Source organism: Nothoprocta perdicaria, unplaced genomic scaffold (assembly GCF_003342845.1).
Source record: "Nothoprocta perdicaria isolate Ctin4 unplaced genomic scaffold, notPer1 scaffold_426, whole genome shotgun sequence".
Classification (NCBI taxonomy): Eukaryota; Metazoa; Chordata; class Aves; order Tinamiformes; family Tinamidae; genus Nothoprocta; species Nothoprocta perdicaria.
In genome coordinates, this window is record NW_020455673.1 from 223,197 (window position 1) to 236,084 (window position 12,888).

General features: G+C 40.1%; 1 protein-coding gene across 1 annotated transcript in view; it reads left to right on the forward strand.

The window, feature by feature from the left end:
• TMEM255B (transmembrane protein 255B) overlaps positions 1 to 12,888 on the forward strand; it is a 66,772-nt gene that overhangs the window by 22,191 nt on the left and 31,693 nt on the right. The window contains exon 4 of the mRNA XM_026046190.1: positions 8,762 to 8,851. Coding sequence (XP_025901975.1) covers positions 8,762 to 8,851 — 90 coding nt within the window. The remainder of the gene's footprint in view (positions 1 to 8,761; positions 8,852 to 12,888) is intronic.

Genomic DNA, 12,888 nt, shown 5'->3' on the forward strand with positions numbered 1-12,888 from the left:
GCAAGGTCTACTGCCAAAACACATTACTTGGAACAAAGGAATAATTTGGAAGGCCATCTCTGATTTTAATAGAAATAACTTTGGAACAGGAAGACAARGATATGCAAAAATGGGAGAAGATGAATGGAGAGCAGCATTCCTTGTAAAAACACATTACATTTAGAACAGCCCCGAGGAGCTTCAGTTCTCCCTTCAGTGCCCGTCTACTGAACACTAAGAAGCTGAAACAGAGGAAAGCATTTTGATCATATAATCAAGTGATAGAAAAATACAGAATATAGAAATACAGAAAACTTCCTTAAAAGTGATAAAACAGGTGGATCAGAATGTGTGCATTGTACCTGCTCACTCTGAAGAGGGTCACGCTTTACAGCAGTTATATCTGCTCAGACTGAGGAGAAAATGATCCAGTGCTGTCTGAAGAAGTTGAGATGCCCTGCTAATAGGAAGAAAACAGGAACTGTGTGGTAATGATTACTGGGATACGAAGAGGAGTCCTGTGATGGTATGAAGGCTTAGAAAAACCTGGTCTTCCTGGTAGCTAGTGCACAACAAATTACAAGTCATCCAGTTAAGTACAGCTGACACAGGAAAGTGTGACACATGGTAGGAATCAACACAGGATTATGGCTTCCTTATTCCTGAACATGCCTACTCAACCCCGTTCTGCTAGGTTTGTTAACATTGATAATAAAATTAACTTCCTGCATGAGATTAAAAAAGAGATTTTTTTAAAGATCATCTTCTGGGTTTTTTTTGCCTTGGAAAATGTGAATGAGGTACACTTGGATATTTTTTCCAACATGTTCTGTTTTATTAAGGTATGCTGGATGGCAGAAACTGGAACTTTAAGACTCTCCCAGACTCTTAGGAGATGTGAGAGTGAACAACAGAGGTGATAGTTTTAATTGAGTCAAGACTATCGTTTACTCAGCATCAAAAGAATTATGAATTTAATCAGTGTGCTCATTATTTACAACATATATTAACTGCAGTGTTACTGTGGCTCCAGTGTTGAAATCTAAGTGCGCCTAAGCTGCTTGATATAAGTTGATTTAATTCAGTAGGTGGGTGGTCCTAGTATAGATTTACTCATAAAATAGATCTTTGAAATAATTTCCTGGCTAATTGAGATCTGGTTTTGCAGCCAAAATTGGATTATGAGGAAAGGAAAAATAAATTAATCAGGTAACCCTGCTCAGTAACTTTATTTCATGTTTCGTAATGGCTGTTGATTGAATTCCTGCCATTCTTTCACTGCTTCAAGATAAAAAAACATGGAAATTCATTTTTATTTCATACAACATCTTTCACAGAAACTGCATCCTCAAGTGCTTTAGCAAGTTAGAAGAAAAGGTAAATTGCAGCAAGAGCAGTGCAAAGTAGATTGATGAAATGAAAGATTATTTCAAGAGAGAATTTTTAGAGAGTGAAGATGATTAAGAGACAGACTAGGAAACTATCAGAGCTACCATAAAAGTTTAATTGGATAGTATAGTGCTAAGGGAAAATGTTTCCATGACACCCTTCCAAATGACTGAAGTTGCAAATGACTTCAGTTGTATTTAAACATTGTGAGAGCAGCTTGGCCACTGCTAGCTAACAGGAAAAGGAGGAGAATGGGAGAGATGCCGTGTGAGTGGATGGTTGGTCCTTTGTGAGGAAGCAACAGAGATACTAACGGGGAGTTTTGCACCAGTGGCTATCATTATGTCCTTATTTGACCAGGTGTGAAGAGGAAGAGACCATAAATGAGGGCTGCACAACTTTTGAGATAATGTCAAATACAGATCTAAAAATAAGAGTTTAAACTAACAGAATCAGGGAAATAGTAGTGAATGTGCTGATGAATGCATAAGAAATAGTAGATGGAGACCTCTGGAAAAGATATACCAGCATGCTGGATTGCGAAAGCTATTCATGAAGCCAAAGGTGATGCAGGAGGAGGTGGAGATCGGGGTTCCTGTGCTTCTTCTCAAAAAAATGCTTGTTCACTAGCTTCGTGTGCCAAGAGGAACGGTAACCTGCCCATCACCATCTCTCATTCCCCATAGTGCAGTGTCGAGGAGCTGGATATTGCGCTGTGATGGGTTGTTCTGCTGTGCCCAAGTTTCATTAAGCTTGGAGAGGCTGTGGCCCTTTGTGGCAACCAGAACATGCCCTCACCACAGCCTGGCTGTTTGATCCACCTCCTGCCATGTGGTCAAGCATGTCCACCACAGAACCCTGAGTGTGTTGTCAATGAGATCAGATGCTCAGGCCCTGTCTCTATAACTGGCATAGTGGGTGTCACAAGTAAAGATCCCAGTAACCTGCAAGGCCTGTTTACCTGATCAATAAGGAAACAATCTGCCTCCCAAAGATCCCGTGGTGCCCCGGGATGGCTGGGGTTAGCTGACTTGGATGCTCTATGCTACCTCTATGCTCTTGTGTGTTACCCAACCATGCGGGACAGCTGGGGCTCTATGTCACCTTGCTACCCATTTCTCAGAAACAGGCACTTCTGCAGTCCCTTGCCAATGCGACTGGCCCAGTTAGGTAATTACCTGCAAAGATGAGCACCAACTCCTCTGCAGGAGAAAAAGAGAAAGAAACAACCATTCACTATGCCAACATGTGACATGAATTACCTGTGTATATCTAAGGAGAAACAAAAGAGCTTGTGAAGTCTGCCTGCTACCATTTTACCCATCAGGATGTGGGATGAGAGAAAACATTTCAGCATTTTCTGAAGGAAAATGCTGCCTTTAACTTGAAAGCGGATTCTGTTTTTATTACTTGGCAAAATAATTGATACCCCTCATATGGTTTCTGTATTCTTTCCCAACATTGGTTTATCTAATTAGTTCTGCCTTTTTATGCTTGAAAGATTGCTTAAATTTCTCAGGGGAGCTCTCCCCTGCCTGTGTTATAGCAACTGGCCTTTTCATGTTGCTTTTTTTCTTAATTATCCCTGCTATGATACTGGAAAACAGTGAACTTTTTCACAGGCAGGAAGACAAAAGTCTCCTTTGACCACAGAGAGCAAAACAAACCCTTCTGTATCATCTGAGACAAGAAGACTCCATTTCAGATGTCAGTGATAGTTACATAGGCTCAGCTATTCCCCCCAAGATGCTAATAGCAGTGTGAGCAAAGAAAATAGGCAACACCTAAATTCACCAGTGATAAATTGGGGAAAGGCTGAAGATTTCTAACTTGGTCAGTCAAAAACACAAAGACACAACTGATTACATCATGGGTAGAGAGTCTGTGTCTGGAGGCCTTCAAAGATGTCTGCCCTCCCTTCTTTGAAGTAGAGGCATCTGGTATAGGTTATGTTATTGAGTATACCAAGTTCAGAAGGAAGTTCTGTGTTTATGGGTTGGACCCAGATGTTGTCTTTCTGGGCTCTTCTCTTTATGTGTTGCTCTTTGAGCTGCTCCCAGGACAGTGCTGTCAAGACAGTGATAGTCAGTGCTTTCTTTCTTTCCCCTCCTTCATTTGGAAGCCAGTCTCGGAAGCACTTCTGCAGGCATTGGTCTTTCATCATTAGGAATTCATGTCATCATGACCAGTGCTACAGTTGGAATTGGCATTAATGACTAATGAACATGACATAAGCCTATCTGCTGGGCTGTGACAGCCCTCCAGCAGAGCTGCAATTACAGCTATGCTATTACTGAAGAACCAACCTTTGGACATAATAGATTTGCAGGCCATAACTCGTGAAGCACATTAACCAGTGTAATGAGAAACCCCCTAATTAGCTCCGTTGTGAGAGCCAGTGTAGGAGCCTGGCCTGAGCTTAATTTTCACCMCAGAAGCAGAAGTTCTAGCCTGAGGGCAGGAGGCAAAATTGGTCTTTGTGGGAGTGGAAGGGGCCATACCAAGGAGGAGGTGACAAATCAGAGAAAATAAGTGCACAGTTAAAGGTGCTTTTCTCTTCTGCCCTCCTACCTCACAACACAGTCAGTATTATGTGGATAGCARTATCTCAAGTGGAATGCAATGAGTTTTGTTTTCTTAGCTTTACAGGCTATTAATCTATAGCCCTTTACAGCTGCCGTAGTAACAGATGTGGTTCCTGGTTAAGATTGTTCCAGGTATTGAAAGTCATTATGTTTTGGATGGGGAAATAGTTTTTGTAAACTTCTGCTCTTACATCTTTGACCCTAGGGTACTGAAGAAGTGCAGTAAGTTTATTTAAGCCTGTATCAAGCTCTGAGGGTGGAGACAGAAGGAAACTGAACTAATAAAAAACTTCACAGAACTAAACTCTTTCTATAGAAATTAAATGTTAGGGACTGCCTACAACAAAGTGCCCCATGTGTTTCTTTAACACATACGTTTGCTTCAGCTTGTGTGGGGATAAAAAAGGGCTTTACAGACCTGTGGTGTAACATTTACACAGCCTTCTGCAATACCTTTACTTTTCAAAGCAAAGGGGATCAGATGACAGAGTTTCTCAATTTACATCAGTGAAGGCAATTGTGATTTCTCCTCTGCCTGGAAATAAAAACAAGAGATTTGATGGAGAGCACAGTCCTTGGAGACACTGAAGCCTGTGCAATGTGAAAGCAGCCATTTAGCATGAGAAAACGAGCTTGTGAGATATAACATTACTTATATCTACTGCAGCAGTGATGTAGAAAACAAAATCTATGTATTTCCCAAAGTTTGTGCTCTGCTTAGTCTGGATGGAGAGAATGAGGTATCTCACAAAACATCCAGCACCCAGAAGGGAGTCTCAGTCTAATAAGAGCAGGTAACTTGATGGGCTTTCGACTGCAGGCAGGTAAAAGCTAGATGAGAGCTGTGAAAAATCGAGGTATGTGTCAGAACTGTGACCTGGAACCTAGCAAGTCACAGCGATGTGCGACGGTGATGTTGAAAACAGCCGAGGGTTACCGGCTTGTAGCGAGCAGGTGCTTATGCCTCAGAGTGGTGCGGTTTTCTATKCTGGGTTTGCTGGGCCGGAGTTGGTTGCATGTCTCTGGGTGTCACATTGCAGGGGACATGATGCCGGCAACCTGTTCTGGCACCCGGGCAGTGCTCAGGACAGGGGCCCGTGCATCCCCAGGCCCGGGTCTCGGTGCTCGCGCGCACAGCCCGCACACTGCACTGGCACAGCTCGAGCCATGTGCAGCTGGTGGCGCTCCGAGTCTGCCAAAGGGGCAGGACATTGTCTCCTATGCCGGAGTTTGGAGCTGTAAATAAACGTGTGCCCGTCTCTAAGGAGGCAGCATGCAGGGGGTTAGCAGCATAACATTTAGCTTTTCAAATTTTGGATTTTTGTCACAAGACTTTAATTATGTTTACAAAAGTCCCTCATTCTAAGTGCTATTTTGCCCTCCCATTCACTAAAACATCTCTGTTAAACAGCTGACATATAGTTTTAATAGTTAGGCTCACAGTCTACAGTTTTCGCTGTTTAGTAATGGACTTCATATTTCCCTTGGAAATAAAAAAAAATACTGTATTCTCCTCAGGGACTAATAGTAAATATGTTCAAATAACAATAGTTTTAGACAAGCCTGGTTGCACAGCAATACAACGCTGAGAGCAAAACTCTTTCTTGAGTAACCATTAACATATATTGTTATGAATAATGAAGAGTTTTGCTTACAAAACATAGTGCTATTAAAAGTGGAGATGAGGTGATGTGATGGGTCAGTATTTCTTTCACCTATCAACTTCTATTTTACCCTAGATGCCTCTTAAAAAAATCCTCTGTAATCATTTGTTATTGCTTTGCTAGGCTCAGTAACCTCACAACTGCAGCAATCATCCACCACTCTGGAATATTACTTTTGAATTTACATCAGCTCATCAGCTCTTCAGAATTTACAACAGTTGTCTTCACTGCTACTTGAAAATTAATTCATATTATAGTTTATGTGTTTTCACATTTTCACTGAGCAAAGGAATGCTCGAGAGAGAATATTAATCTGTAATTTTATTTTAAGCAATTTTCTATGTTCTCATTATTTTATTACTACCTATGTTTTTTTGAAACATATCTAAGTCCATTTAAGTAAGCCAGAAGAACCCCAGATGATGTAGTACCACATCCTGCAACTTCTGCTTTGTAATAAATACTATTTCAGTCAAGAAACTGCCCTCTTACTTTCAAAAGGATCACTCAGTGAAGTAGTTGCTAGTGAGCATGAATAAGAACAACAGAATTTGGCTTACAACCTTTTACTTCCACACAACATTASAGAATCACAGAACCTAGGAATGGATGAAGTTGGAAGGGACCTCTAGAGATCATCCAGTCCAACTCGCTGCTCCAGCAGGGACACCCAGAGCTCGGGGCACAGGGCGGCATCCAGGCGGGTTTTGAAGACCTCCAGAGAAGGAGACTCCACAGCCTCCCTGGGCAGCCTATGCCAGGGCTCTGTCACCCTCACAGGGAAGAAGTTACTCCTCACAGGGAGATGGAACCGCCTGTGTTTCAACTTATACCCAATGCCCCTTGTCCTGTTGCTGGCCAACACTGAGAAGAATTTGGCACCACTGAAAGAGAACATCTTGAAGGATAGGTCACCAATGTGTGTAAGGAGTCAATTTGCAGTACATTTTTGTATGTGATCTCTTATAGCTATATGATGAACCTGAAAGGCCAGCAGACTCTTATTAGGGGATTTAAACAATTTCCARGAATGGAAAATGTTGGATCAGGGATTGTAAATCATCAATAAGTTGTTCATGTGTGAAATGGAAAGCCATCCTGAGGTCAGCTTCCAATAAATTCATCTTGAGCTCAAGTGATCCAGAAGCACCTGGCTAAGCCCACTAATTTTCTGATTGACTGCTCTGACCTCAGAAAAAGAAAGGGCTATCAGACAATAATGACTTAATCTGAAGTTTCATAGACTTCTGCTTTTTCAAATAAGGAAAACAGTGCTGTAGCAAATGTACTGGTGAAAGGGCAGTGCGGCCCAAACTGTTCTGCAGGGAGGAAGGTGCTCTACAAGGAACACACAACCTTCTGGATCCTATGAGTTGCCTGCCAAGATCTTCAGATAGGCAGATTCTCCTACCAGGCAGGAGAGCCAAGAGATAGCAGAGTTTGAAGAGTGACACAGTTGGTAGTGTTTTCATAGGCTTTCCACCTCTTCACTGAAGAATGGAGTTGGTTCACCAGGTCAGTCAGTAATATTGGCTTCAGCTGCTTCTACTTGCTTGTTGCTCCTCATCCCTAGTGGCAACCCCTGGGCAGTGCTGCTTGCTCGATATGACCTACAGACAGAGGTTGCCCATTTTRTCTGCCTTATGAGCTAAAAAGGATTAAAAGGGTATATCAAATAGCATTTGAGAGCTGTGATTCTTTTGATTTATCTACTTTTAAGCTATACTTTTTGCTGAGTCATTGAGAACTCTTTTTCCCAAATGTTTGATATACCTTTGAGCCATTTTCCCAATGTTATATGTTCTAAGGCCATAATTTCTTACTTGCCCAATATGCATTTCCTGAGGGAAAATACTAATGCTGCGTCACCTATTGATTCTATATTGACTTTATATTGTCAGTATTACAATCCTAATTTGATAATACTTCTATAATAAATTGCTCTGAGATGAAATCTGGTACCCTCTTTATAGAGGGCTATGCAAGCTTTATAAGAGATGTTTACAAGTGTCCAAAAAGACAGTGTCTTACTTTTAATAACCTTTATTTGCTTATTTCAGTACTTAGAAAAAAAGAGTAGGTGGCTTGATAAAAAGAGTAGGTGACTGAAAAAGTCTCCAAAAGATTTTAGTGGAAAGGAAAGAGAAAGGAGATATTGAGAAAACAGGATATTCTGAAATTATTACTGGGTATAGCAAAATCACAGAGAATATGGAAGGGGATCTTATCRGTGCATTTAAATATTTGAAGGGAGTGTGTCAAGGGGAATAAAATGGAACTTAAGTTCAATTTAAACATGGGTAAAATTTATTTACTGTGAGGATAAGAGAGTTCAAACACGGGTTGCTCAGAGAGGTTGTGGCGCCTCCATCCTAGGCGAGATTCAGAATCCAGCTAGATATGATCCTGGGCAGCCTGCTAAAGCACCTAGAGGTGACCTTTTTTGAGCAGAGCAGTTGGGCTAGATGATCGTTAAAGGTYGCTTCCAACCTCAATTATTCCATGACTCTCTGGACACTGGAACAGGTTTCCTACGGTGGTTGTGAGTTCTCCATCCTTGGAGATACTCAAAAACCATTTAGACACAGTCTTGGGCAACCTGCTCTAGTTGACCTTGCTTCAAGCAGGGGAGTTGGACTAGGTGATCTCCAGAGATCCCTTCAGACTTAGCTTTTCTGTGATTCTGTGATTTTGTAATGGCATAAGGCATCATAAATGATTTTGAGCAAAAAATATTTCTGAAGGCTGATAAGCTAATTATTAACTCATTGCAATGTCTTTAAATTTGTGCATTACTGTCACAGTAGCATTAGAGACTGATGTGAGCCAACAGGAATATAGCTTTTTGCCATGCTTCTTATGGATACCATTGCTGTTTTATTAAATAAGTTGATTTATTTAATCTCACTTAATCTGACTTAATTTTTACTAGAAAGATTTAATTCTCCCTAGTAGACTAGACTGTATATCAAATCAGCATCAAAATTTTCTGCCTTTTTCTCCTTCATGATTAGCATCCTGTCGCACTGACACCATGTGAATGACATGAGAGGAAAACATCATTCAAGAAAATAAGAGTAAAGAGTATAACCATTTTACTTAATTATATTGAAAACATTACTCAATCTGTTTTTCTCTTCTCAGTTAGTAGCATCCATCGTGTTTATCAGCTTTGGCGTGGTAGCAGCGTTCTGTTGTGCAATAGTTGATGGAGTGTTTGCAGCACGGCATATAGTAAGTACAGCTATTTTCTGTCATCTTTCATTTTTGATTACTTGTTGTTTCTAGCAGAAAGGCGTTTTCTTCTGGTTTAGCAGCTTTTTTTTTTTTTTTTTTTTATGGTTCTTCTTAGAGAAATGTCTTCTGGCAAATAAAATGACAGGAAAGCCCAACATGCCAATACCGAGAGATTTTGCCAACCACTTACCCACCTCTCAGAGAGCTCCAAATACTGAGGTGATGTAAAATGATGTAATGAGGGGCCTGCATAAATTAATACCTGCTTAGGAAAGGAAGAACACTTCAGCAGCCACCAGCCTTTATTTTATTTGCAGACAGGCTTTGTGAGCATAATCAGGATCCTGAATGCACCAAACAGTGAAGAAAACTGACAATGCCATTGCTGTCCTTAGCAGGGAAGTGGGTTGTGATAGAATGTCACACAAGAGCAGAGAGAGTGGGAGGCTTTGATTAGAGGTTGCATGAAAGGGCGCCTACCAAGTGACACAACCCAGACCTGACCATATACCTGCCATCAAAGGGTTGATCATGCACCACAGTAACTCCTGTTTCTAGTGTGTCCTTCAAACTCAAACACCTTTCCTCCCCAAACCTGTTACATYTTTGCTTCGAAAGGACATTTATGCTACTGCAGAGGCTGAATCCCAAACAGAGAGACAAGCATCAGCCCTTTCATATTTCAAGGTGTTCGCTTCATCAGTTTTCACTCTTTTGGCTTTATGTTCTTTTCACATACTTTATTTAGCTATTTTGAAACTATATTGCTACCTAAATCAAAGAACAGTATCCTATTCAAACATTATCATATGTATTTTTAACACTCTTAATAAAAAAAAAAAGAAAGAAAAATAAGATCTCATCCATACATTTATAGTCACCTCTTCTTTATCAAACCATAAATAGCTGCATGACCTTTTCTTTTCCTGTCACGGTATATCCTTAGTATGTGCTTATGGATATCATCTTATTCTATTCCTCCATCTAACAAGGAACTTCTTAATGAAATCAAGTTAAATAAAGATGTACATCACCTAATTTCTCTAATAGACATATCTGGGGAAGTCTGTAGGGGTGGTAGTGTAAGGACATCTCCAATTTGTCTCGTAATAAAGGTGAGACCTTATCAAAAGAAGGTGAGTCATGCAGATGATGCTGTCACTGCTGCTGTATTAGTAATTCAAGAGTTTTCCTCTACTTTATCTAGCTAATTTTCTTCAGAAGGAGCAGTAACAATTCAGTGAGTTCTTTCCCCCACAGATCTCAACCCCCCCACAGATCTCAACCAACTGTTTTCATTGCTTCCTGTGTTGTGCTGTTAGCACTTTGACTTTGGGGGAATATGTGATGGAGAATGGCACTAAATTGTCCTCCTCTCAAAGAAAGGCCATATATCTGACAGGTCAGAGTGCTTAGGTCTGCATTAAAACCTTAATGCTTTAATAAGGAGAACTTAGGTTGTGTTTGCTTTCATCTCTGCAGTATCAAGGTGCTGATACCAAGACCTCAGACCCATTCCTTCATGGAGGGGAACTGCTAGCTGAAGCCAACAAATACAACAGCCTCCTTCACCACAGTTCAGAATAAGAAATGTCTCCCATTTTTCATTTTATTTTTAACTTCATTTGAGCTGGGAGGGATGCTAAGACAAATGACAGCATTATAGTTTTTTTCTCAGTGTGTGCCTGCTGTTGAATGGAGATCATTATTATTGCACATTTTCTCCTGCTCTTATAAAACTTCAGACGGAATAATAAAATACTTTTTCTGTTCTGTTTTTTTTTCAAGAAGGCATAGAATTGACAAAATTTGTTCCTGGAATGGGATTTATTTCAAAAACGAGATATTTAAATTATTTAAGACTCATTTAAAAACACTTTGTTTAATAGAAAGCTCTGGAGCACAGCACTTAAAAACACTGAAGGAAAAGTAGTTTGATTTAAAATAGCACTAGTTTATCTAAAAAATAATGCAGATGTAATTTACTATGTTAAGTTAATTTTGGCATTGGTCCCTTCAGCTGCACTCTTCACCTTCAAGAAAAAAAAAAAAAAAAAAGAAGAATCAAATGAAACAATTCAAAGAATTGAATGTGCAGTGCTGTGATGATTTTTAGCTTTGTAGTTATCCCCAGGCAGAACCTAAGATAGCCAGCAACAAAAAGTCCACTCATGAGGTGAGGAAATCGTCTACAAGAACTTTCTGGGGAGGTCAGGAAGGTAGCTAAAACATGGGCAAACATTTTAAGCTGTGGAGACAAATTGCTTTGTATCATCTTTTTACATCCTTAACCAAGAATCAGAGAACATCAATACTGGCAGATGGACCAGTAACGTTTTCCTATAGTATGGGATAAAAAGAGAGTCTGACATATCTGAAAGTTCTGAGGGAAGCCCCGGGCTCACGGGAAGTCTCTGCTTGACTACAAGACCTGTTCTTYGGTCTTGATGCCTGGAATAGAATTCACACACAACATTAGGACAGATTTATGAGAAGAGACAACTACCAGCTAAATCAGAGCTAAAGAGCTAGGAGATATCAGGAATGAGAACATCAGAAGATGTATAGGTGAAACTGCAAYGTAGGACTCTTGCCCTTATCCTTTCTCTGGGCATTCCTTTGTATCTGTCTACTCTATAGTGATTCTTTAGGTAGCTGAAGGCAGCAAGAAGATCTCATCCTAGGTCTTCCCTTCTGCACATTGAACAAGTCTCTTTCCTTCAGTCTGTCCTAGTACATCATGTTCTACAGACTCCTGCTCATCTTAGTGGCCCTCCATTGGTCTTGCTGATGTCTTTCTTGCATTGGAGAGGGATTAAAATCTGTACTCAGATGTGGCCTTGTGAGTGTTCATCAGGGAGGAACAATCCCTTCCTCCAGTTTACAGGGTATGTTCTTGCTAATGGAGCCCAGTTGAAATACGAGCTAGACAACTGGCCTTCACTGCTGGAAGGGTCCTTTTCTAATTTATGTTCAGCAGGTTCACAAGCACTTCAGTATTTTTTCTTTTTTTTTTTTTTGCAGAGCTGCTACCTAAGTTGAACAATTGCATGGAGTTATTCCATCCCAGATGCAGGATTTTGCATTGACACTGAACAAAAACTAAAACAATACAGTCTCGATGGATTTAAATTCAAGTTCAGCTACATTTAGAGAGGCATTAGATTTCCCTTCTAAAATTCTATCACCAACAGAAAAGAGTAAGGAGGTTTAGATGGAGGCTAAATTTATTGCCATTTCAGGAACATTTTTGGATTTCTTTTAAGCATGACCTTAGCAGAATTTTCTAGAGTTTTTATAGAGATGAAGTCTTTGATAATGACCCTTTTGTACTTTATTGTTAATGACTGCTACACCCTCTTAGCTCAAGTTCTGTATAAGTGAAATTCATGGTCAGGCTGAACTTGCTTTAAAAGGAAGCGATTTTTAAGAGAGTCTGATTTTATGTGTTGCAATGAAGGGACAGCATAAATCTACATATTAGAACTGCGCTGCATATGCATTGTAGTGTCCTCTTGATATTTGAGCCCTGTTCTWCTGCCACGGAGAGCTATAAGATTTAATAAAAACTTTGACCAAGGGCTGTGTGACTTAAGTTCTTCCAAGATGTTCCTCTGCAGGAGGAACCATTATTTCAGAGTACATTATGCATTGTTTGGGGTTTTCAGAGGTCTATTATATAGATAAACCATAATCAAGTGTTTTCTTAAGTCTCCACAAGTAAGAAACTAGGAGGGAGGTGGTGAAATGCAAATGTTGTAAAAACTGATCCAGAGACAAGATAAAATGAATTTATCCATATTTTGCCTAAGATCAATGGAGACCTGTTGATCTTTACTAAAAAGCATGAATGCAAATAGTTGCTTTGTTTATGGAGATCTGGAGACTTTAGATTTTAATTTACAATAGTGAGTTCTCACAGCACTTAAAATGCACTAGAGTTGGAATAGAAATAGAGGCAAGTTCCACTCTTGAGCCCTCATTTTGCACTCTTTCTGACAGTATGTCTGTGTGCCAGCTTTACCTTTACTGCA